This window comes from Anomaloglossus baeobatrachus, chromosome 4 (assembly GCF_048569485.1).
Source record: "Anomaloglossus baeobatrachus isolate aAnoBae1 chromosome 4, aAnoBae1.hap1, whole genome shotgun sequence".
Lineage (NCBI taxonomy): Eukaryota > Metazoa > Chordata > Amphibia > Anura > Aromobatidae > Anomaloglossus > Anomaloglossus baeobatrachus.
Genome location: NC_134356.1, coordinates 23,409,126 through 23,436,407, shown reverse-complemented (window position 1 = coordinate 23,436,407; position 27,282 = coordinate 23,409,126). Strand labels below are relative to the sequence as shown.

The 27,282-nt window shown below is 43.5% G+C and overlaps 1 protein-coding gene across 1 annotated transcript in view; it reads left to right on the top strand.

Annotated features, from left to right (window-relative positions):
* DGKI (diacylglycerol kinase iota) overlaps nucleotides 1-27,282 on the top strand; it is a 197,162-nt gene that overhangs the window by 89,433 nt on the left and 80,447 nt on the right. The window contains exons 19-25 of the mRNA XM_075343835.1: nucleotides 3,817-3,917; nucleotides 8,586-8,665; nucleotides 9,583-9,621; nucleotides 13,384-13,453; nucleotides 13,540-13,580; nucleotides 13,971-14,098; nucleotides 15,934-16,062. Coding sequence (XP_075199950.1) covers nucleotides 3,817-3,917; nucleotides 8,586-8,665; nucleotides 9,583-9,621; nucleotides 13,384-13,453; nucleotides 13,540-13,580; nucleotides 13,971-14,098; nucleotides 15,934-16,062 — 588 coding nt within the window. The remainder of the gene's footprint in view (nucleotides 1-3,816; nucleotides 3,918-8,585; nucleotides 8,666-9,582; nucleotides 9,622-13,383; nucleotides 13,454-13,539; nucleotides 13,581-13,970; nucleotides 14,099-15,933; nucleotides 16,063-27,282) is intronic.

Here is a 27,282-nt window from a genome sequence, read left to right as displayed (position 1 = left end):
GCGAGGGTATCATTCAGGACTCTAGGAAAGTTGGGTGACAACCGATATGGAAATAAGTACACCTTTTCTTGGATTCTGAATGGCTAATCTGCCTAGTATTGCGACAGTTTTTAAGCAAGGGGTGTTATTCAGGACTCTAGGAAAGCTGGGTGACAACCGATATGGAAATAAGTACATCTTTTCTTGGATCCTGAATGGCAATTCTGCCTAGTATCGCGACAGCTGATAAGCGAGGGTATCATTCAGGACTCTAGGAAAGCTGGGTGACAACCGATATGGAAATAAGTACATCTTTTCTTGGATCCTGAATGGCAATTCTGCCTAGTATCGCGACAGCTGATAAGCGAGGGTATCATTCAGGACTCTAGGAAAGTTGGGTGACAACCGATATGGAAATCAATACAACTTTTCTTGGATCCTGAATGGCTAATCTGCCTAGTATTGCGAATATTTTTAAGCAAGGGTGTCATTTAGGATTCTAGGAAAGCTGGGTGAGAAGTAATAGAGTATTTCTAGCATCCTGAGCAGGAAAATAAGGAGTAAAGAATAAAATGTATTGGTGGATTTGCCATTCAGGACACTGGGAAAGCTGGGTGAGAAGTCAAAGAGCTTTTCTAGCATCCTGAGCAGGAAATCGAGGAGTAAAGAATATGATGTGTTGGTGGATTTGCCATTCAGGATACTAGGAAAGTTGGGTGAGAACCAATATGGAAACCTTTCTTGGATCCTGACAGGCAAAATCACCCAGCTTTCCTAGAAATAGAAGCTTTCCTGGGATTTTTCTTAAAGGGCCATGCTCATCAGTGGTGCGGAGCGGTGCATGGTGTCCCCCGTGTAATCTGTGTGTGTGTGTCTCTGGTTTTCTCTCTCACGCCCTCTCACCTCCGGCTTGCTCTCTGTTTTTTGTGCTGCCTTTGTGCTGTCTGCCACAGTGTCCATAAAGTGCCCACCGCCGCTGACCACCGCCGCGTCTCCGCACCCCCAGACTCCTTCACTGTGTAAGTATGTGACCTGCTCGCCCCCTTACTGACGACTCGCTGATTGTCACCATTCTCATCACTGCGGGGCCCCCACAAGGTCCTCACATCCCCCCCGTCACCGCGCCAGGTTCTCCCAAGGAACCAAAAACAGTTCTGTGCATTGTTCAGATCCCTTCTTGCTGTCAGTGAAAGAACTTTGCATTGAGCCGTCCCTCAGTTACTCCTCCTGGAAATGTCAGAATGAAATAGCAAAGGGTGATTACTGTACTTTTCATCCTGTCTGTCGCCTTGTATAGTTATGTTTTTAGTCAATATTTATATTCCCCTGGTAAGAACATTCCTGCCAAATTCTGGTGTTCCTCTGTTACTCCTCCTGGAGATGTCAGAATGAAATAGCAAAGGGTGATTACTGTACTTTTCATCCTGTCTGTCGCCTTGTATAGTTATGTTTTTAGTCAATATTTATATTCCCCTGGTAAGAACATTTCTGCCAAATTCTGGTGTTCCTCTGTTACTCCTCCTGGAAATGTCAAAATTAATTAGCAAAAGGTGATTACTGTACTTTTCATCCTGTCTGCCGCCTTGTATATTCCATCTTTGCAAATATTTATATTCCCCTGGTAAGAACATTCCTGGCACATTCTGGTGTTCCTCTGTTACTCCTCCTGGAAATGGCAGAATGAATTAGCAAAGGGTGATTACTTTTCACCTTGTCTGCCGCCTTGTATATTCCGTCTGAGTAAATATTGATATTCCCCTGGTAAGAACATTCCTGCCACATTCTGGTGTCCCTCTGTTACTCCTCCTGGAAATCTAGGAATGAATTCACACTTGGTTATCACCAGGTGCCTTGTCAGTTACTCTGAATATATCTGTCTTAGTCTCAAATTCTTGTAACATCACACAGCGCCTTTTCTTAGAATGATGTTCCTCCGTTACACCTCCTGAAAATATAGAAATTGATAGTTTTTTATAATACGTGTAAGTCACTGCGGAATATGTTTCCAATATATTAATAAAGTGCATTATTATTATTATAACAATCTGCCCTGTCAATGATCTGGCACTGTTCTATATAACAGTGCATTGTGTTGTTCCTCTGGTATTCCTCCTGGAAATGTAGGCATGAATGGAAATGTGGCTATATTACCTTTTGTGTTATCAGTTATCTTGAGTTTGTTACAATAATTATTACTATTCCCCAAGAAATAATAACTATATAACCTCTTTCTATAGACATTTGTGTTGTCCCTCTGTTATGCCTCCTGGAAATGTAGGAACAGATTGACATGTGGCTAGATTTTTGCCTTATCAGTTACCTTGAGTATGTCTGTTACAATAATTATTACTGTTCCCCATGAAATAATAGTTATGTTGAATCTTTCTTTAGAAAGTTGTGTTATTCCTCTCTTGTTCCTCTTGGAAATTTAGGAATGGATTGACATGTGGCTATATTTTTGTCTTATCACATGTTTGTTTCAGTAATTATTACTATTGCCCATGAAATAATAGCTATATAGCATCTTTCTTTAGAAAGTTGTGTTGTTCCCCTGTTATTCCTCCTGGAAATGTAAGAATGGATTGACATGTGGTTATATTTCTATCTTATCACTTACCTTGAGTATGTCTATTGCAATAATTATTACTATTCCCTATGAAATAATAGTTATATAGCATTATCTTTAGAATGTTGTGTTGTTCCTCTGTTATTCCTCCTGTAAATGTAGGAATGGATGGACAGGTGGCTATAATTTTATGTTATCACATGTCTATTACAGTAATTATTACTAATGCCCATGAAATAATCATTTTATAGCCTTTCTGTAGAATGTTGTGTTGTTCCTCTGTTATTCCTCTTGGAAATGTAGGAATGAATTGATATGTGGCTATATATTTGTTATATCAGTTACGTTGAGTATGCCTGTTACAATAATTATTACTGACCCCATGAAATAACAGTTATATAGCATCTTTCTTTATAATGTTGTATTGTTCCTCTGTTATTCCTCCTGGAAATGTAGGAATGGATTGACATGTGGCTATATTTTTGTCTTATCACATGTCTGTTTCAGTAATTATTACTATTGCCCATGAAATAATAGTTATATAGCATCTTTCTTTAGAATGTTGTATTGTTCCTCTGTTATTCCTCCTGGAAATGTAGGAATGAATTGACATGTGGCTATATTTTTGTCTTATCACTTACCTTGAGTATGTCTGTTATAGTAATTATTACTATTGCCCATGATATAATAGTTATATAGCATCTTTCTATAGAAATCTGTGTTGTTCCACTGTTATTCCTCCTGGAAATGACAAGACAAATTGATAACTGTTTATAACAATTTGCCTGAGTGTGTCTGATTTAGTAGAAACGTTACTAATGATCCCATGGCATCTTCTCTTGTGTGTCGTTCCTCTGTAGTTCCTCCTGGTAATATTGAAATCCATTACCAACTGGATGTTACCATTTGCCTTGTCAGTGGGAGGTATCAGAAAATATGTAGGCCCCCCCCTTCCTTTTTTTTGGATGACAGGTGACGCCCTGTTGTAAGTTTATTCCTACATTTCCAGGAGGTGTAACAGAGGGACATAACACGGTCTTCCAGAATTTTGTTGGAAATATCATTATTTTCCGGGAGAACGAACTGAGGACGATCAGAGTAAATTTGAGGCCTCCCGAAAAACAAGAAGGGTCCCATTCACTGACAGAAAGCAGAGATCTTAAAAATGGTTGTCGTTCTGTTGTAGCATATAGGCAAAATATTGTTTTTTGGGAGGTTTTTTTTTTTAGCCTGGGAGGAGTCGGATCATGCCACGCTTCTTCTCTCCTCAGCCCACACTCAATGCCCGACCGGCTCCGAATCCGAGTGAACCGGATCCGCCTGCAGGTGTACGAGGGGCTGCAGTTCGACAAGGACAAGCTGCGGGAAGCCTGTGAGTCCGTATACGGGGGGCGGGTGACTGTATGCTGGATATTTCCTAGGAGGGCTGACACTAGCAATGATTCATGGGAAAAAAACATGCAAATGAGCTCTCTGGGAAGGAAAGAAAAAAATCTCTCTCTAGTGCCACCTAGTGGAGATAGATGATTCCTAAAGTAGAGCAAATCATTTCCTCTATTAGCCCCCATGACAACACTTCTCCGTCCTCTGTCAGTTTTGTCATATAGACATTTTTCACAATCCACTTCAATGTTCAAATCTATGCGCATATCATTCATATAGTTTATGCACTAAAACATAAAAAGTGCAAAAATAAGAAAATAAAAAGAGCAAAAATACAACTAAAAAGTGCAAAAATAAGTAAATAAAAAGGAGGAAAAACAGAACTAAAAAGTACAAAAAATAAGTAAATAAAAAGAGCAAAAATATAAAAAAGGGCAAAAAATAAGTAAATAAAAAGAGCAAAAACACAACTAAAAAGTGCAAAAAATAAGTAAATAAAAAGCAAAAACACAACTAAAAAGTGCAAAAATTAAGTAAATGAAAAGAGGAAAAACACATCTAAAAAATGCAAAAATTAAATAAATGAAAAGAGGAAAAACACAACTAAAAATGCCAAAAATAGTAGATAAAAAGCAAAAACAACTAAAAAGTGCAAAAGATAAGAAAATAAAGAGTAAAAACACAACTAAAAAGTGCAAAAATAAGTAAATAAAAGGAGGAAAAACACAACTAAAAAGTGCAAAAATAAGTAAATAAAAGGAGGAAAAACACAACTAAAAATGCCAAAAATAAGTAGATAAAAAGCAAAAACAACTAAAAAGTGCAAAAGATAAGAAAATAAAAAGCAAAAGCACAACTAAAAAGTGCAAAAATGAAAATAGCAAAAACACAACTAAAAAGTGCAAAAATAAGTAAATAAAAGAAGCAAAAACACAACTAAAACGTACAAAAATTAAGTAAATAAAAAACACAAAATCACAACTAAAAATTGTAAAAAATAAGTAAATAAAAAGAGCAAAAACACAAGTAAAAAGTGCAAAAAAATAAGTAAATAAAAAGAGCAAAATCACAACTAAAATTGCAAAAAATAAGAAAATAAAAAGAGCAAAAATACAACTAAAAAGTGCAAAAAAACCCCATAAAACCCTAAACAGTAATACAACTAAAAAGCTTTAAAATCAATAACTTAAAGTATTAAAAAGTAAAAGGTGCGGAAAAAAACCCCTAAAAAGTACAAGAACACAAGAAAAAAACTAATAAATCTGAACAAGTATTAACATCAATAACTAAAAAAGTATTAAAAAGTTAAAGGTGCAAACAAAGCCATAAAAAGTATAAAAACACAAGTAAAAAGTTTAAAATCAATAACTAAAACATATTTAAAAGTTAAAGGTATAAAAAACCCCTAAAAAGTGAAACAAAAACACCCAAAAAAGATAAAAACACAAGTAAAAAGTAATAAAACTAAAAAGTATTAAAAAGTAAAAGGTTCAGAAAGCCCCCATAAAAAGTACAAAAACACAGCAAATGAACAGTTATAAAACTAAAAGCATTTAAAATCAATAACTAATACATATTAAAAAGAAAAAGGTGCAAAAAAACCCTTAAAAAGTGTAAAAAAACACAGCTACAAAATTATAAAACTAAATCTAAAAAGATTTAAATAGTAAAAGATGTAAAAAAAAACCCCACAAAAAGTATAAAAACACAATAAAAAAACAATAAAACAAAAACTTTAAAATCAATAAAGGAAAAGTATTAAAAACTATAAGGTGTAAAAGAAACTCGAAAAAGTACAAAAACGCAACTAAACAGTAAAGGATGCAAAAAAACCCCCAAAAAAACAAAAAAAAAAACCAAAACAATTGAAAAGGATAAAAACAATTAAGTAATAAAACTAAAAAGGATTAAAAACTGTAACTAAAAAGTACAAAAACAGCAACTAAAAAATTATAAGACTATTAAGTATTAAAATCAATAACTAAAAAGTATTCAATTAAAAATGCAAAAAAACACGTAAAAAGTATAAAAAAAAAATGAAAAATTAAAAAAAATCAAAAAAGCAATAAATTACATAACTATAAAATGAGGAAATAAAATGTAAAAAAAAAACAACTAAAAAGTAATAAAATGGAAGAACATTAAAAACTATAACTAAAAGGCACGAAAAGACTGAAATAAAAAGTAGTAAAACTAACAAGTGTGTGTAAAGGGGAACGTTCCTCTTTGTGTAGAGCTGAGGTTGGTGTAAGGAGACTTATAGGCCATGAAATGCTACCCTATGCAAAGAGGTCAAAAACTCTAGTGCCACCTATTGGATGGAGCAGGAAAGCACTTAAAGGGAATTTTTCAGCAGGTTTTTGCTATATAATCTGAGAGCAGCATGATATAGGGGCTGGGAGCCTGATTCCAGCGATGTGTCACTGACTGAGCTGCTTACTGTAGTTTTTCCCTGTCATTGATATTAGTCCTGAGGAAGGGGGCTACGACCCTTGAAACCCGTTGACCTGTATCTTTTTAATGAATGAAAACATGGAATAATACACTTTTTTCTGGATTTGATGATAAGCGCGGCATCAGACCCGTTTTTCTGCTAACAGTTACATTTACTGTAGTTTTGATATAATCACAGTTTTCTCTTCTGATGAAATAGGTGCTCTCTGAATGCTGAGCTTTCAATAACTCCAAAAATTGGCAGCTTTTGGTATTCACTGTGCATAGGCAGAAAACTGCCAATCATTGGTAGAGGCGGGGTTTTAAAGAGGAAGAGGACTACATGGCAGAAGACAGATAGTCCTATAGTGCTAATCTGATGATAAAACACTGATTTTATTGAAATATCAGCAAGCAGCCCAGTAAGTGACACATCGCTGGAATCAGGCTCTCAGCCCCTACGTCATGCCACTCTCACTAAGGATAATCTGGACTGGACACAACAATGTTCTGTCCCACGAAGACAATCTCAGTGCCCCCCGCTGAGTCGGCGGTAATGTATGCGGCAGAGGCCGTGCTCAGTCAGCGCTAATCGAGCCCAGGACGGCGGCTACGCTCTTCTGAGCAGGCTCTGCAGCGAGCACCACTTGACAAGCGAACACATAATAAAACCCTTAGGAAAGTGATATTATCCTGCAGCCGCCCCCTCTCCCCCCGCAGCAATACACAACTTAATTGCTTTGTAGCATGTACCGGGCTCGGCCGCGGCGCTGCTTCCCCTGCGCTGCCAGCGCTCCCCGCGTAATGAAGTCCCTCTATGGGTGACGGCAGAAGTCATTAATCACCGCGGCTGATAACAGTTTAATCGAGTCGTGTTCATCTCCTGCGCTCATTATTCATAGTGACTGGAGAGGTACAAGCGCCTGTGCAGCCGCCCCGCCGCGGGGAGCCGTGTACCTGTTCTCATGTCATCAGGACCCCAGCCGTGACTGTAGAGGAAGCGCAGGACAGCGAGGAGCCCAGCACATAGGGATTAGTGGATGTAGGGTCTGTGTATAAAGAAACCGGGGAGAGGGAATCTATGTACACAGTGACTGCACGAGCAGAATAGTGAGCGCAGCTCTGGAATATAATACAGGAGGTGACTGAGGATCAGTAATGTAATGTATGTACACAGTGACTGCACCAGCAGAATAGTGAGTGCAGCTCTGGAGTATAATACAGGAGGTAACTCAGGATCAGTAATGTAATGTATGTACACAGTGACTGCACCAGCAGAATAGTGAGTGCAGCTCTGGGGTATAATACAGGAGGTAACTCAGGATCAGTAATGTAATGTATGTACACAGTGACTGCACCAGCAGAATAGTGAGTGCAGCTCTGGAGTATAATACCGGAGGTAACTCAGGATCAGTAATATAATGTATGTATACAGTGACTGCACCAGCAGAATAGTGAGTGCAGCTCTGGAGTATAATACAGGAGGTAACTCAGGATCAGTAATGTATGTACACAGTGACTGCACCAGCAGAATAGTGAGTGCAGCTCTGGAGTATAATACAAGAGGTAACTCAGGATCAGTAATGTATGTACACAGTGACTGCACCAGCAGAATAGTGAGTGCAGCTCTGGTGTATAATACAGGAGGTAACTCGGGATCAGTAATGTATGTATACAGTGACTCCACCAGCAGAATAGTGAGTGCAGCTCTGTAGTATAATGCAGGAGGTAACTCAGGATCAGTAATGTAATGTATGTACACAGTGACTGCACCAGCAGAATAGTGAGTGCAGCTCTGGAGTATAATACAGGAGGTAACTCAGGATCAGTACTGTATGTATACAGTGACTGCACCAGCAGAATAGTGAGTGCAGCTCTGGAGTATAATACAGGAGGTAACGCAGGATCAGTAATGTAATGTATGTACACAGTGACTGCACCAGCAGAATAGTGAGTGCAGCTCTGGAGTATAATACAGGAGGTAACGCAGGATCAGTAATGTAATGTATGTACACAGTGACTGCACCAGCAGAATAGTGAGTGCAGCTCTGGAGTATAATACAGGAGGTAACGCAGGATCAGTAATGTAATGTATGTACACAGTGACTGCACCAGCAGAATAGTGAGTGCAGCTCTGGAGTATAATACAGGAGGTAACGCAGGATCAGTAGAGCATTTGATTGTGCCATTTTCTGTCTGTCTGATGAGTCTTCTCTCCCGGCAGCCATTCCTCTGGGGATCATTGTGGTACGAGGAGACTGTGACCTGGAGACCTGTCGGATGTATATCGACCGCCTTCAAGAGGTGAGTCGTGCACAGTATGGCGGCATGCGGAGTCCCCACAGCCAGGCACACGTCCCAGCACCTCCATAATGCAGTGATTTCTTGTGGAGGACAACACAATGTTTGGGCAGGTCTGTAAAGGGTCATGGTGAGACTAATTTGCACCAAAAAGGTGCCTACGATCTGACATTAAAATGCTTTCATCCCCAAACAGCGCCTCCCCTGTCCACAGGTTGTATGTGGTATTGCAGCTCAGCATCATTTAATTCAATGGAGCTGGAGCACAGTACCAGACCCAGCCTGCAGAGAGGGGTGATGTGGTTTTTGGAAGTAGGTAGCCAGGTTTTTCCAACCCAGGAGAACCCCATTAGACCTGTGCAAAAAAACCCCAAACTTCAGGGCCGTAGAAGACGGAGCAAGAGGAGGACGGAGCTGACGGGGTCGGACGGAATCAAACCTGTCAATCTTAGAAGCCTCCGATAGACTAAGGAGAGCGGGAAGGAAAAAGGCCGGAGGGAATGTATGGAGCTCCTAATAAATTCATGTCAGATAAATACACCCTAGAGGTGCACACAGATGTGCAAAACCGCCCTCAGCTAACAGCGCGGAGAGTAAAGTAGATAGAAGCCGCCGAGCCGCAGTCTCCAGTCCACCAGCAGAGGGCAGCAGACGGCAGAGTATGCAGAGGGAGCGCGGTGTGTGCAGAGGGGCGACAAGCTCCTGTAACACGAGCTATTGTTCTCCGGTGTCAGTCTCCTCACCCAAAGGAAAAGGTGTCTGTATTATAAATTAGATGAATGATGGCTGCTGTGATAATCACACACGTCCTCATCTGATATCATCTGCCAGGATCGTGACCGCGAATCCTTCCCGGATTATACTGTGCATTATATCATCCTAATGTAGAGAGAAGGATTCATTCTCCTTGTGTTTTATAGGATCTTCATTCCGTGACCGCACACAGAGATCACTGCCAGGTATGTGCAGTGTCTTACTATAATACCGCCCCTATGTACAAGAATATAACTACTATAATACTGCCCCTATGTACAAGAATATAACTACTATAATACTGCCCCTATGTACAAGAATATAAGTACTATAATACTGCCCCCTATGTACAAGAATATAACTACTATAATACTGCCTCTATGTACAAGAATATAACTACTATAATACTGCCTCTATGTACAAGAATATAACTACTATAATACTGCCTCTATGTACAAGAATATAACTACTATAATACTGCCCTCTATGTACAAGAATATAACTACTATAATACTGCCTCTATGTACAAGAATATAACTACTATAATACTGCCCCTATGTACAAGAATATAACTACTATAATACTGCCCCTATGTACAAGAATATAACTACTATAATACTGCCCCCAATGTTCAAGAATATAACTACTATAATACTGCCCCTATGTACAAGAATATAACTACTATAATACTACCCCTATGTACAAGAATATAACTACTATAATACTGCCCCTATGTACAAGAATATAACTAGTATAATACTGCCCCTATGTACAAGAATATAACTACTATAATACTGCTCCTATGTACAAGAATATAACTACTATAATACTGCCCCTATGTACAAGAATATAACTACTATAATACTGCCCCTATGTACAAGAATATAACTAGTATAATACTGCCCCTATGTACAAGAATATAACTACTATAATACTGCTCCTATGTAGAAGAATATAACTACTATAATACTGCCCCTATATACAGGAATATAACTACTATAATACTGCCCCTATGTACAAGAATATAACTACTATAATACTGCTCCTATGTACAAGAATATAACTACTATAATACTGCCCCCTATGTACAAGAATATAACTACTATAATACTGCCCCTATGTACAAGAATATAACTACTATAATACTGCCCCCTGTATACAAGAATATAACTACTATAATACTGTCCCTATGTACAAGAATATAACTACTATAATACTGCCCCTATGTACAAGAATATAACTACTATAATACTGCCCCCTATGTACAAGAATATAACTACTATAATACTGCCTCTATGTACAAGAATATAACTACTATAATACTGCCCCTATGTACAAGAATATAACTACTATAATACTGCCCCTATGTACAAGAATATAACTACTATAATACTGCCCCCAATGTTCAAGAATATAACTACTATAATACTGCCCCTATGTACAAGAATATAACTACTATAATACTGCCCCTATGTACAAGAATATAACTAGTATAATACTGCCCCTATGTACAAGAATATAACTACTATAATACTGCTCCTATGTACAAGAATATAACTACTATAATACTGCCCCTATGTACAAGAATATAACTACTATAATACTGCCCCCTATGTACAAGAATATAACTACTATAATACTGCCCCTATGTACAAGAATATAACTACTATAATACTGCTCCTATGTACAAGAATATAACTACTATAATACTGCCCCCTATGTACAAGAATATAACTACTATAATACTGCCCCTATGTACAAGAATATAACTACTATAATACTGCCCCCTGTATACAAGAATATAACTACTATAATACTGTCCCTATGTACAGGAATATAACTACTATAATACTGCCCCTATGTACAAGAATATAACTACTATAATACTGCCCCCTATGTACAAGAATATAACTACTATAATACTGCTCCTATGTACAAGAATATAACTACTATAATACTGCTCTTATGTACAAGAATATAACTACTATAATGCTGCCCCCTATGTACAAGAATATAACTACTATAATACTGCCCCCTATGTACAGGAATATACCTGCTATCATACTGCCCCTATGTACAAGAATATAACTACTATAATACTGCTCCCTATGTACAAGAATATAACTACTATAATACTGCCCCCTATGTACAGGAATATACCTGCTATAATACTGCCCCTATGTACAAGAATATAACTACTATAATGCTGCCCCCTATGTACAAGAATATAACTACTATAATACTGCCCCCTATGTACAGGAATATAACTACTATAATGCTGCCCCCTATGTACAGGAATATACCTGCTATAATACTGCCCCTATGTACAAGAATATAACTACTATAATGCTGCCCCCTATGTACAAGAATATAACTACTATAATACTGCCCCTATGTACAAGAATATAACTAGTATAATACTGCCCCTATGTACAAGAATATAACTACTATAATACTGCTCCTATGTAGAAGAATATAACTACTATAATACTGCCCCTATATACAGGAATATAACTACTATAATACTGCCCCTATGTACAAGAATATAACTACTATAATACTGCTCCTATGTACAAGAATATAACTACTATAATACTGCCCCCTATGTACAAGAATATAACTACTATAATACTGCCCCTATGTACAAGAATATAACTACTATAATACTGCCCCCTGTATACAAGAATATAACTACTATAATACTGTCCCTATGTACAAGAATATAACTACTATAATACTGCCCCTATGTACAAGAATATAACTACTATAATACTGCCCCCTATGTACAAGAATATAACTACTATAATACTGCCTCTATGTACAAGAATATAACTACTATAATACTGCCCCTATGTACAAGAATATAACTACTATAATACTGCCCCTATGTACAAGAATATAACTACTATAATACTGCCCCCAATGTTCAAGAATATAACTACTATAATACTGCCCCTATGTACAAGAATATAACTACTATAATACTGCCCCTATGTACAAGAATATAACTAGTATAATACTGCCCCTATGTACAAGAATATAACTACTATAATACTGCTCCTATGTACAAGAATATAACTACTATAATACTGCCCCTATGTACAAGAATATAACTACTATAATACTGCCCCCTATGTACAAGAATATAACTACTATAATACTGCCCCTATGTACAAGAATATAACTACTATAATACTGCTCCTATGTACAAGAATATAACTACTATAATACTGCCCCCTATGTACAAGAATATAACTACTATAATACTGCCCCTATGTACAAGAATATAACTACTATAATACTGCCCCCTGTATACAAGAATATAACTACTATAATACTGTCCCTATGTACAGGAATATAACTACTATAATACTGCCCCTATGTACAAGAATATAACTACTATAATACTGCCCCCTATGTACAAGAATATAACTACTATAATACTGCTCCTATGTACAAGAATATAACTACTATAATACTGCTCTTATGTACAAGAATATAACTACTATAATGCTGCCCCCTATGTACAAGAATATAACTACTATAATACTGCCCCCTATGTACAGGAATATACCTGCTATCATACTGCCCCTATGTACAAGAATATAACTACTATAATACTGCTCCCTATGTACAAGAATATAACTACTATAATACTGCCCCCTATGTACAGGAATATACCTGCTATAATACTGCCCCTATGTACAAGAATATAACTACTATAATGCTGCCCCCTATGTACAAGAATATAACTACTATAATACTGCCCCCTATGTACAGGAATATAACTACTATAATGCTGCCCCCTATGTACAGGAATATACCTGCTATAATACTGCCCCTATGTACAAGAATATAACTACTATAATGCTGCCCCCTATGTACAAGAATATAACTACTATAATACTGCCCCCTATGTACAGGAATATACCTGCTATAATACTGCCTTATATTTTCTCGCTGTGTAGGAACCGGAGGGCTCACTGCCGCGGTTGCTCTCTGCCCAGCGTCTGAATCCTCGATGGTGCTTCCTAGACGGTAAGCTTTATTTTCTGTAGAGGGTGCGGTATGTGTACGGTCGTGCAGTATACTTACTATTTTGAGTCTCCTCCTTTCCTCCACAGCTACCTCCGCTGACCGGTTTTATCGCATCGATAGATCTCAGGTGAGTGGTAACAGGAGATGCATTTTCCATTGACTTTCAGCAGTTGCTGGATTCATTACGGGCCTAGGGAAGGAAATCACAGACCCGCGTTCACCGTGGCACGTGGTCGGCTACAAAAGGAGAGATGTGAACGACGGCTGAGAATGAAGCCCCTTCTAAAGGGGTTTTCCTTTACTAAAGCCCTCATTCGTATACACTCGTTCGTCCAGCAGGAGGCGCCACTGCGGTCATGGCTTTTAGCTGCATGGAGCTCAGCTTTTCAGGGCTCTGAGAAAGCTGGGTGGCAGCCATATTGGAAATTTTCTGTCTTTGTTGGTCACCACTTTCGCATTTCGGCTGAAAAGAAGAGCGGTGGGGAAACGAATAATTGCTCCGTCTCTGTCTCCGCAGGAACATCTCCATTTTGTAACCGAGATTTCCCAGGATGAGATCTTCATCTTAGACCCGGAGTCTGCCGGGAGTCCGCAGGGTGGTCCCGGGACGGGGATGCCGGATCTCGTGGTCGAACAGCCCTCGGGGTGAGTGCACCATTTTATTATTATACTAACCCCAAAATATCACCGGCCTCCATTGTAAAAATAACCATTGCTTATGTCCCTATGACAACACTTCCTGTCAGGGAACATATTAGTGCTATCAGCTGTAGCTAAAACCATGTATTGAAACACTTTCAATCCTACAAGCTTCTCTGTGACCCCCATGACAACACTTCCTGCCCCGGTCCATCCTAGTCTAGGTCCTCTATACTTCAATGGAGCCTCCTGTTTCTCCCCTCATCTCAGTTGTCACCTGATCCCAGCCCATTGCATATTTATATCATGTCCGCTGGTTTTCCAGGTTGTCAGGATCACCAGGCTAACTTGCCGCAAAAGGGAATCGTCCAGGACTACAAAAACATGGCCGCCATTTTCCATAGACAGCGCCACATTGTGTCTGCCAGTGCCGTGTTGAAGACAATGGAAGCTGCAGCACCAGACATGACCTGAAGTCAGGGGTGGCGCTGTTTATGGAGCAACAGTCCATGTTTTTGTGATTGTGGACAATATTTGGGTCTGATCAGTATCAAAAAATTAAATGAAAAAATTGGCAGAAAAACACCGAGACAAAAAAAGGGAACTTTTTTCCTAAAAATTGACTATAAAAAGAGAAATAACTGTACATTATGCTGCATACTAATTATGGTGTATGTACACCGCTACTGCAGTGGTTTCCTGCATTTTCCTCAATTTTGTGGACGCCTGGTAAAAATAAATAAATTATATGGGTTTTTTTTAACAATATTTATTTATTTTTTTCGGTATTTTTTTTAATTATAGTGAAAGACGTATGGACATATGCCAATAAATAAAATACCGTGGACGCGTCGCAAAATGGCTTTGTTGCCAATAACAACCAATCACAGTGCAGCTTTCATTTCTAAAGCTGAGGTGGGAAAATGAAAGCTGCTCTGTGATTGGTTACTATGGGTAACAAAGACAGGTCCTCTGTTGGATAGTGCAAATAAATGAGGCCTGCGTTTTGGCAAAAAAAAGGGGCTAAAAATGAAGAAAAACAGCAAAACCAAAATAGTTCTGCCCTCATGTCCAAAAAACGGTCTCTGTTACTTATAGCGACCAATCAGAGCTCAGCTTTCATGTCTGAAGCTGCTGTGATAAAATGAAAGCTGTGCAGTGATTGGTTGCTATGGGTAACTAAGACAGGTCCTGTGCTCGACAGTGCAGATAAATGAGGCCTGTGATTTGCCCAAAAAAGGGCTAAAAATTTAGTAATAATAGTCTGCCCTCATCTCTCAAATGGAGCAATTATTTTGCTCATAGCAACCAATCAGAGCTCAGCTTTCATTTCCAAAGCTGCTGTGATAAAATGAAAGCTCCTCTGTGATTGGTTGCTATGGGTAACTAAGACTGGTCAGATAGAGGCCTAGTGTTTGTACTATATTTTATGCTTCACTATTGACTGTGGCAAAAAAAAAAATGTATGAGAAAAAATGAAATATGTGAAACGAGCAAAACAATGGACACTCTTTTACCAAAAAATGGGATTTAATGTGCTTATTTTTTGGCAAAACTGGGGACAACAGCGCTCGGTGTCCCATCTTATTTGCTTTTATGGCTTTTCTACCTGATAATATGGACAACCCCTTGAAGTAATGAAGACATTATGCTTTGGTTATGAAAAATGTTTAAAGGAACCAATCAGAGCTCAGCTATTATTTTTAAAATGGCTTTGGTAATATGAAAGCTGCCCTGTGATTGGTTGCTATGGACAGTTTTGATAAATCCTGCCCCAATATGGCGGACATGATGATTAACACTACAGTCGCCAATCTTTCACTAATGTCTTCTGTTCCCAGGTTGTCGGAGTGGTGGACGCCAACGTGTCGGAAGCGCATTGTGAGCGACAGCTGCGTGCCAGGGAAGTTGTCTCTACAGAACGAGCTGTCGGATATGACGCAGGATTCTCCTCCCTCCAGCGCCCTCCCGTGAGTCTTCTTTTCTGACGCGTTTTCTGTCTTTGTGGATGTGTGGCGCCCCTGACCTGGTCAGGCACCACTGAGTACTGCACCCATGCTGGGGACAGTACAACACAGGTAATCCAGAAGGCTGACAGGGGTGTGGAACACAGGCGCATAGTGATCAGGTCTCACACATGTACCTTTGAGAGGACCCCTGGGGATCCCAGGAGGGGGCAAAGCCTATACCTCCACTGGAATAGTGGAGGGGGCCAAAAGCCTCCATCTCCTCTCAAGGGGTGTGGTGGAGAGTCTGGTTGCTAGGTGGCGTAGGCAAGAACAGGAGAGGAGGAGCAGTGAGTCAGTTAGAGGAGAACTCCAGAGGGCTCAGTGAGGAGCAGACCTGTGGGGTTGATGCTGTCTAACAGCGCCCGCGCAGTGGCTACTGACGGGGGAGAACGGTCAACTAGGAGTGCTACCTGAAAGCCAGCTTCAGCTAGAGAGAAAGCACGGAGTGGGAAGTAAGGGGACTGCTAGAGAGCACCAGGCCCAACCGGGCGGCAGATCCCGAAGCGAAGATAGATCCAGCTTTCTTCTGCTAAACCTGCCGGTGTGGGGCTCTCAAAGCCCACACCACAACACCACAAAAGCCGCAGCCACGTAACCACAGTTAGGGCCCATAGGTCACAGGAGGCAAGCAGCTGGAGTGGCCTGGTCCGGGGAACAAGTAAAACGGCAAACAAAAGGGGGAGAGAGGCTGCAGCATCTTCCCTGGGCGACCCCCATAGGGACTCAAAGTCGGGGTCACCCCAAACCACCAAGGGCTAAGGAAGGCGAGTCAGTGGTCACCCTCATAAAGTCAGCCTGAAGGATACCTGGTTCCCACCTGGTTCATCTCAGCTATGCCCGGGTTACTCACCCTGCCACCTGAAGTGAGTAAAAAACCCTGAAAGACATTCTGCGTGTGTGGAGTTATTCTGCGCCTTGTGGTACTACGCACCTACACCGGGCCCTGGGGCTTGCCTCACTCTCAGGAGGCTATTCCAACTAACTGCACACACCATCAGCCCCAGGCGACCCTCAACCTGCAGTGGCGGTCCCCACTGACCGCAATACTGAGAGTGGCGTCACGATCAAAACCGAAGATTCCCTACCTGTGACGAGATCCAGCTACGTGGAGTCCCTGAAGGTAATGCACCGACACTGCACATGTGGGGCTTCACATCTGGCGTCACGAACAGGATAAGGACTAGACCTGTTCAGACAGGTGACCATGTGCCTGGGCGGTCCGCTTGAAAAATTGGAAGCGCCGCCATATTGCCACCATGAAAAGCGCGCTGAAAAACAACAGCAGCCCGCGCTGGAAGAAGTTACCGCCCACGAAGAGGTGTGGCTACCCAGAGATCCCCTGCAGAGTTCTGACCTTGCCAGCTATGAGAGTGGAAGCGTCCAGAGACGGCGGGAAGGAAAGAGAGCCACAAGCCTGCTGCTGGGAGAGGAGCTGCTGAAAGAGGCAGAGCAGAAACTGAACAGCTTGCTATCAGAGGCAACGGCGAGTCCACAGCTGGAGAGTCGTGCAGAAGAGGGCGCAGAAGAAATGGCGTCTGACCGCAGAAATCCAGAACCGGGCTCCGCTGCCTGGTGGTATCGGGAGCTGGCCCAGTTCTGCGACCGACTGGAGACCCGGGTTGTGGAGCAGATCCGGGAAGAACGAATGGAAATGCTGGAGATGACCGCGGCGGTTCGGGCCTATGAAAGGAGAGCCGCGCGCCGAGTGCCAGACAGGACGGCGACGACGCAGACCCCGATGCTGCCACCGGTGGGTGAGTCGAGTAATGCCCCGGCCAGTGCAAGTGCCCCGACCCCTGCTGCCACGCCCGCGGTCCCCGAAGAGGCGTCCGGTGCGGCGACGCTGAAGCAGGCCGCAGCCACGCCAGGTGCGGCCTTCCAAGCCCCAGCGGCCGCAGCGATGCCCTGCTCGGCCCACCAAGACCCGGTCCCTGCAGCAACGCCCAGTCCGGCCCGCAAAGAACCGGCTGCCACCGCGACCCTCATCCGCGTCGCAGGCGTAACGCTGACCCAGGCCGCCGCCCTGCTAGGCCCGGCCCGCCGAGACCCCACCGCCGCAGCAACGCTCGTCCGCGCCGCAAGTGAGGTGCTGAACCAGGCCGCAGCCACGCCAGGCGCGGCCCGCCAAGCCCAGACTGCTGCAGCGACGTCCAGCCCAGCCTGCACAGATCCCATCGCAGCTGCGACGCCGATCCAGGCCGCCGCCATGCCGGGCGCGGCCCGCCAAGACCAGGCCGCCGCCATCCAGGGCGCGGCCCGCCAAGACCAGGCCGCCGCCATGCCGGGCGCGGCCCGCCAAGACCAGGCCGCCGCCAAACAGGGCGCGGCCCGCCAAGACCAGGCCGCCGCCATGCCGGGCGCGGCCCGCCAAGACCAGGCCGCCGCCATCCAGGGCGCGGCCCGCCAAGACCAGGCCGCCGCCATGCCGGGCGCGGCCCGCCAAGACCAGGCCGCCGCCATCCAGGGCGCGGCCCGCCAAGACCAGGCCGCCGCCATGCCAGGCGCGGCCCGCCGAGAAGAGATTACCTCATCATTTACCCCGGCCTGCAAGGCCAGAGCAGACACCGCTCCCCAGTCCAAAGAGGTCCCTGCTAGGAAGACCCTGATAGGAGAGGACCCCGAATACTGGAAGCTGAAGGCTGACCTAGAGGCCCAGTTCCCACAAGAGATGGTGGATCGGTATCTGCTCCCTCCGCATACCCCCAAGGAGATTCAGGCAACCCCTGCAGCCGCGCCAGAGAGTCCACTGCCCAGACCAGCTGAGGACCACTCATCCCCAGCGCTGCCACAACCAGAGTGCAGCGAAGAACTAAGGGGGAGAGGAGGCCAGGAAGCTGAGGAGCTGACTCCGGAGCCACCGGCAGTGGAGCAATACTCAGAGCCGGAGATGTTACCCTATTCACGTTGGGATGAGGAGGACTTGACACCGTCCGCTGACGAAGATCTGCCTAAAAGTCTCACCTGGGAGTTTGCAAGCTGTACCACGCAGAGTTCAGGCCGCAAGACAAGGCGTCGCAACAGAACACCGCTGTCCCCTGCACCACAGTCTCCAGAGCAGAGAGAAGTCACAGCCAGAGACCTACAGGAGAAAAGGTTACTGAGAAGGTCCAGAGCCCAGGTCAGAGGACCCCTTTTCAGAGGAGTAGTGGAGGATTTCAATCTGAGAAGTGGATATGGATTCATCGTAGCACCTGGTATCAAAGAAGGGATATTTGTCAACAGAAGAGATGTGAGAGCTCATCTGCCTAGAGGACACCCTGGCAGAAACCTAAAGATGGGAGATTCAGTCCAGTTTACTATGCATCAAGGCGAAAGAGGATTGTATGCCCTGGACGTAACACAAAGTCCTAAAGAAAGAGAAGGAAGACAAAGCAGAGAAAAAGAACCTACAGATGAAACTACCTCAGACGACGACAAAGACCAAGAAAGCAGCAGGTGCCACCGCCATACAGGCTCAAGCCCTGGTAAAGAGGAGTAAAGTAAAGAAAGAAGTTACCAGATGAAGTTTTGAAAAGTTTTGTTTTGCAACGTTCACGTTTAAGCATGTGCCCACAAAAACTATTGTGAGAAAACCATAAACCTTAAGGCTATGAACTGGCTATAGCCACAAACTCTCGCAGTGTAAATAGTTACACCAGAGGGCACCACCACCACCAGAGTCAGCCTGTTTAGGGGCTTGGCTCGTCTGCAACCAGGAGGAGCCCGTCCGTATATAGGGCCTTGGCTCACCTGCAACCAGAGAGCACGCCTGTTTATGGGGCCTTGGCTCACCACCACAAAGAGGGTACCTGGTCAGCACCAACTGTGGAGGCCGCCTCTGCATCCTGCCAGAAGAGGCTGAAGGTGCGGATCCACCAGGCCAGGTATACCCTGAAACCACCAGCCCATGTAAGCCGCCTCTACATCCTGCCAGAAGTGGCTGAAGCCGCGGCCAACGTGAAAGGGTTTTGGGTGGGTTAACGGACTTGTGGGTGGAGGGTGGTGATGTATGGTACCTGGTGCTTTTAAATGTTTTACATGTTTTAATGTTTTATGCATTTTAAAATGTTGTCTTGCAGCCCGAGGACGTGCTGGTGATAACTAAGGGGGAATGTGGCGCCCCTGACCTGGTCAGGCACCACTGAGTACTGCACCCATGCTGGGGACAGTACAACACAGGTAATCCAGAAGGCTGACAGGGGTGTGGAACACAGGCGCATAGTGATCAGGTCTCACACATGTACCTTTGAGAGGACCCCTGGGGATCCCAGGAGGGGGCAAAGCCTATACCTCCACTGGAATAGTGGCAGGGGGTCAAAAGCCTCCATCTCCTCTCAAGGGGTGTGGTGGAGAGTCTGGTTGCTAGGTGGCGTAGGCAAGAACAGGAGAGGAGGAGCAGTGAGTCAGTTAGAGGAGAACTCCAGAGGGCTCAGTGAGGAGCAGACCTGTGGGGTTGATGCTGTCTAACAGCGCCCGCGCAGTGGCTACTGACGGGGGAGAACGGTCAACTAGGAGTGCTACCTGAAAGCCAGCTTCAGCTAGAGAGAAAGCACGGAGTGGGAAGTAAGGGGACTGCTAGAGAGCACCAGGCCCAACCGGGCGGCAGATCCCGAAGCGAAGATAGATCCAGCTTTCTTCTGCTAAACCTGCCGGTGTGGGGCTCTCAAAGCCCACACCACAACACCACAAAAGCCGCAGCCACGTAACCACAGTTAGGGCCCATAGGTCACAGGAGGCAAGCAGCTGGAGTGGCCTGGTCCGGGGAACAAGTAAAACGGCAAACAAAAGGGGGAGAGAGGCTGCAGCATCTTCCCTGGGCGACCCCCATAGGGACTCAAAGTCGGGGTCACCCCAAACCACCAAGGGCTAAGGAAGGCGAGTCAGTGGTCACCCTCATAAAGTCAGCCTGAAGGATACCTGGTTCCCACCTGGTTCATCTCAGCTATGCCCGGGTTACTCACCCTGCCACCTGAAGTGAGTAAAAAACCCTGAAAGACATTCTGCGTGTGTGGAGTTATTCTGCGCCTTGTGGTACTACGCACCTACACCGGGCTCTGGGGCTTGCCTCACTCTCAGGAGGCTATTCCAACTAACTGCACACACCATCAGCCCCAGGCGACCCTCAACCTGCAGTGGCGGTCCCCACTGACCGCAATACTGAGAGTGGCGTCACGATCAAAACCGAAGATTCCCTACCTGTGACGAGATCCAGCTACGTGGAGTCCCTGAAGGTAATGCACCGACACTGCACATGTGGGGCTTCACAGATGGACGTAAACAATGAGGTCCTTGGATCACCTATGGGCAACTCTTCACGAAGTGCCCCTTTAAATTGAGGACATTTGTTCCTCATTTACTAGTTAAAGGGACTGTCCATAAACAAAATGTGTTGCCTGTCCAGGATAGAGGATAAAAGTATGATAGCTGGGATCAAGCTGCTGAGGAGACCCTCACCGATCCTGAAGACAGGAGGCCCAAAACCCCTATGTGAATAGAGCATGTGCGACCATCAGTGACTGGAGCAATGGTCGCACATGCTCAGTATCGCTCCATTCACAGAAAGGATTCTGGGACCCTCAATCTTGGTTTGATCGGTTGAACCCTCAATCATGACTCCTGTGGACAGGTGATGTACATGGGGGACCCCCCCCTTCCCCCGCACAAGTGCTATACTGGCGGCCATATTGGTTTAGCCAACAAATGGGCAAATCAAGAATTTCCAGCTATTCTTGCTCTGATTTTTTTTTTTTTGCTCAGAAAATAGATTCAAACGTGAGCGTTTCATCGACGACTGCGAAAGGGTTCGTAAAAAATGTAATTTTTTTTTTTGGATGAGAACCGCTATCACCCGCGTCCTCAGGGCACGGAGAAAATGAGATTGTAATTGCCGGCGTGCAGAAGGAAATTAATTATACGTTCTGCTTTTTAATCAAGCAAGCGCCGCGTTAATTCTGTTTTATTTCAGGTGGGATCTGATTAGTCATGTCAATGATGGGGGGTAGGGCGGGGGAGGGGAGGAAGCTCCCCTAGTAGTGTCACACCTGCAGAGGAATGAGACACTGGGCCAACCAGGTGACCCCGTTTCCCATTTCGGTTCTTCAGACACATTGGGAGAACCCTCCGGCCCCCTCATTTCCATGTAGCGGGAGACGAAATTTAGGACAGGTTTAGGAAAAAATCCGGCATGGGTTTCCCCACTAATTTTGCAGATACTTCGCCCATGAATTCTGCATGTGTCAGCAATCCTGCCGTGCAAAGGGGAGATTCAGAGGAAGAATCGGAACGTTGCAGATGTAACATTGCACCAATTGGCAGTTATTTGTTCACATTTCGTTGACAAGATTTGTTAAAAAGTAACGACCATGGAGGAGAAAGTGGCTACAACAAAGGAGGAAGTAGTGATAGTGGAGGAGGAAGTAGCTAAAGTGGAGGAGGAACTAGCGAGAGTGGAGGAGAAAATAGCTACAATAAAGGAGGAAGTAGTGATAGTGGAGGAGGAAGTAGCTAAAGTGGAGGAGGAACTAGCGAGAGTGGAGGAGAAAATAGCTACAATGAAGGAGGAAGTAGGAATAGTGGAGTAGGAAGTAGCTAAAGAGGAGGAGGAACTAGCAGGGGTAGAGGAGAAAATAGGTACAATGAAGGAGGAAGTAGTGATAGTGTAGGAGGAAGTAGCTAAAGTGGAGGAGGAACTAACAGGAGTGGAGGAGAAAATAGCTACAATGAAGGAGGAAGTAGGAATAGTGTAGTAGGAAGTAGCTAAAGTGGAGGAGGAACTAGCTATAGTGGTGGAGGAAGTAGCAAAAGTGGAAGAGAAAGTAGCTTCAACATAGGAGGAAGTAGTGATAGTGGAGTAGGAAGTAGCTAAAGTGAAGGAGGAACGAGTGAGAGTGGAGGAGAAAAAAGCTACAATGAAGATGGAAGTAGGAAGGAGGAAGTAGCTATAGTGGAGAAGGAAGTAGCTATAGTGGAAAAGGAAGTAATGATAGTGGAGTATCAAGTAGTTAAAGTGGAGAAGAATATAGCTACAATGAAGGAGGAAGTAATGATAGTGGAGTAGGAAGTATCTAAAGTGGAGAAGGAACTAGCAAGAGCGGAGGAGAAATTAGCTACAATGAAGGAGGAAGTAGGAATAGTGGAGTAGGAAGTAGTTAAAGTGGAAGAAGTAGCTACAGTAGTGGAGGAAGTAGCAAGAGTGGAAGAGAAAGTAGCTTCAACGTAGAGGAAGTAGTGATAGTGGAGTAGGAAGTAGCTAAAGTGGAGGAGGAACGAGTGAGAGTAGAGGATAAAAAAAAGCTACAATGAAGATGGAAGTAAGAATAGTGGAGTAGGAAGTAGCTAAAGTGGAGGAGGAAGTAGGTATAGTGGAGAAGGAAGTAATGATAGTGGAGTATGAAGTAGATAAAGTGGAGAAGAATATAGCTACAATGAAGGAGGAAGTAATGATAGTGGAGTAGGAAGTATCTAAAGTGGAGAAGGAATTAGCAAGAGTGGAGGAGAAAATAGCTTCAATGAAGGAGAAAGTAGTGATAATAGAGTAGGAAGCAGTTAAAGTGGAGGAGGAAGTAGCTATATTAGAGGAGGAAGTAGCTACAATGAAGAAGGAAGTAGCTCTGTGATGGTGGAAGTAGCAAGAGTGAAGGAGGAAGTAGCTAAATTCAAGTAGGAAGTAGAGACAGTGGAAGAAGAAGTAGTGACAATAAAGTAGGAAGTAGATACAGTGGAGGGAGAACTAGTAACAGTGGAGAAGAAAGTCACAGAAAAGGAGAAAGTAGGGATACTGGAGAAGGAAGTAGCTACAGTGGAGAAGGAAGTAGCTACAGTAGAGGAGTAACTAGCGAGTGTGGAGGAGGAAGTAGCCGCATTGAAGTAGGAAGTGGTGACAGTGCAGTAGGAAGTAGCTACAGTAGAGGAGGAGCTAGCAAGAGTAGAGAAAGTAGCAACAGTGAAGATAGAAGTAGTGCCAAAGAAGGAGGAAATAGCGATAATGCAGAAAGAGGTAGCTACAGTAGAAGAGTAAGTAGCAAGAATGGAATAGGAAGTAGCTACAGTGGAGGAGCAGCTAGTGAGAATAGAGGAGAAAGTAGCTAGAGTGGAGGAGGAGCTAGTGAGAATAAAGGAGGAAGTAGCTGGAGTGGAGGAGGAAGTAGCTAGAGTGGAGGAGGAAGTAGCTAGAGTGGAGGAGGAAGTAGCTAGAGTGGAGGAGGAAGTAGCTAGAGTGGAGGAGGAAGTAGCTAGAGTGGAGGAGGAAGTAGTTAGAGTGGAGGAGGAAGTAGCTACAGTAGAGGAGAAACTAGCAAGAATAGAGGACGTAGCAACAGTGGAGAAGAAATTTGTGTCAAAGAAGAAGGAAGTGGAGATAGTGGAGAAGGAAGTAGTTACAGTGGAGGAGTAACTAGTGAGATTGGAGGAGGAAATGGCTACAATGAAGTAGGCAGTAGCAACAGTGGAAGAACTAGTAGCAACAGCAAAGGAGGAAGTTGCATCATTAGAAGAGTAAGTAGCTACGTTGTAGGATGGAGGAGCTACAACGAAATAGGCAGTAACGATAGTACAGTAGATGCAAAGAAGGAGGAAATAGTCACAGTGACTATAGTGAATGAGGAAGTAGCTACCACAAAGGAGAAGGAAGTGAAGGAGGAAGTTGCAATTGTGAAGAAGGAAGTCACTACAATGTTGGGAGGAGATGGCTATGATTAAGGAAAACGTTACTTTAGTGTAGGAGGCACTAACAATACTGGGAGCGGAGCAGATAGTTATAGTGAAGCAGGGTGGGGCCACAATGGAAGAGGAAATGGCTACGATAAAGGAGGAAATAGCCTCAGTATTGGAGTAAGGATCTACAGGTAGGAAAGAAATAGCTTTAATGAAAGAGCAAGTTGCTATAAGGACAGTGGAAGTAGCTACAATGAAGAAGACAGCAGATAGAATATGAGGAAGTAGCTATAGTGAAGGAGGAAGTAGCTAACTTCTCCTGCTACATAGACATCACATACAGCGGAGATCATCTTTAGTACATAGAGCTGATCTTCTATTTTCGGGTTCACTCGGCCTCACGTGTTTCAGTCCCAGGTATATTCCTCACCTGCTGAGCTCATGTTTTACTGACCTTGACAACTGATGAGCCAATTCTTCTTGTGTCCACATCACTTCTCACAACATCTCTAAGGTTTTTTTGTAAAGTAATATTATAGGCAAAGATCTAGTTCATTCATCATTGCCTAATGCAACCTGAGTGACAAGGCTAGGGGAAAGAAAACAATGTTTTGTACATGATATATATCTAATTTCTTAAAGACAACCTATCCCTTCCTTACCAAAAAATTGAACAAAATATCTTGTAAAAATCCCCGATCTCTCACAATTCTAACGTTTTTTTCCGTTTTGCTCTACGTCGCTCCATTGCTGAGATATTCACATTTGTTTCTTCTGGCGTGCAGTATGTGAAATCTCCACTGCACAGTCCAACTGGATGTTCCTCAGAGTCTTCTCTGGGGGCGTGTTTTATACCACTCCCTACCAGCCCCGGCCAATGACAGCTCAGTAATGTATGAGACTAGATCAGCTGCTCAGCTGTGATTGGCAGCAAAAACACACGCCCACCTGAGAAGACTCTGAAGAAACGCCCAGCTGGAGATTTCACATACTGCGCTCCAGAAGAAACAAATGGTCATATCTCCGCAATGGAGCGACGTGGAACAGAACGGAAAAGAGCGGCAGAATCAGGGGAATGCAGAGATTGTTTTAAAGGGTATTTAATTTTTTTTTAAAGCAAGTGAGGGGAATAAATTAATCATGTGTACAGGCTTTTGACATTTGTGATCATGCTGGGAACGGCTGTTTTTCTTCAGCCCCTGGAAGGCTCAGTCTTTTTTTCTTTTTGTTTCTAACCCTATACGAACATGTGGGTATATATCTCCAGTTTTGCTAATTCTTCACATCTTGGCCACTGGATGGCACTGTGAGCGCGCCTTTGTCTGGCTGCATTCTCCTTTCTTATCCTTCATCGGCCTCTGAAAATACCTTGGATTAGCAGTTAGAGAAAACAAACAGCGACTATCAGCGTTATCCATCATGCAGTTATGAATTTGTGAATGATGCACAGCGGCAGTCGGCCCTGCGACACCACCGCACCGGCCCTTCATGTGTTCTTGAAGCAAGCATGACATTACCATTGTGAAAATCTCCTAAACCGCCAACCGTGACCCGCGCTGAATATATATCGTGCTATCGCATGTCAGGCTGGCCTTCATCGCTGCAGAGTGAACGTAGGACGGGCACTGGAGAAAGCAGTATTATATCAGTTATAACTGCTGCAAATCAGCAGCTCAAAGTGTGTAACAGCACTAATGTACATTATATATGGAGGTATTCTACTACAAAATTGTCATTCCTCACATACATTACTGATCCTGTATTATACTCCAGAGCTGCACTCACTATTCTGCTGGTGCAGTCACTGTGTACATACATTACATTACTGATCCTGAGTTACCTCCTGCATTATCCTCCAGAGCTGCACTCACTATTCTGCTGGTGCAGTCACTGTGTACATACATTACTGATCCTGAGTTACCTCCTGTATTATACTCCAGAGCTGCACTCACTATTCTGCTGGTGCAGTCACTGTATACATACATTATACATCCTGTATTATACTCCAGAGCTGCACTCACTATTCTGCTGGTGCAGTCACTGTGTACATACATTATACTTCCTGTATTATACTCCAGAGCTGCACTCACTATTCTGCTGGTGCAGTCACTTTGTACATACATTACATTACTGATCCTGAGTTACCTCCTGTATTATACTCCAGAGCTGCACTCACTATTCTGCTGTTGCAGTCACTGTGTACATACATTATACTTCCTGTATTATACTCCAGAGCTGCACTCACTAATCTGCTGGTGCAGTCACTTTGTACATACATTACATTACTGATCCTGAGTTACCTCCTGTATTATACTCCAGAGCTGCACTCACTATTCTGCTGGTGCAGTCACTGTGTACATACATTACATTACTGATCCTGAGTTACCTCCTGTATTATACTCCAGAGCTGCACTCACTATTCTGCTGGTGCAGTCACTGTGTACATACATTACATTACTGATCCTGAGTTACCTCCTGTATTATACTCCAGAGCTGCACTCACTATTCTGCTGGTGCAGTCACTGTATACATACATTATACATCCTGTAT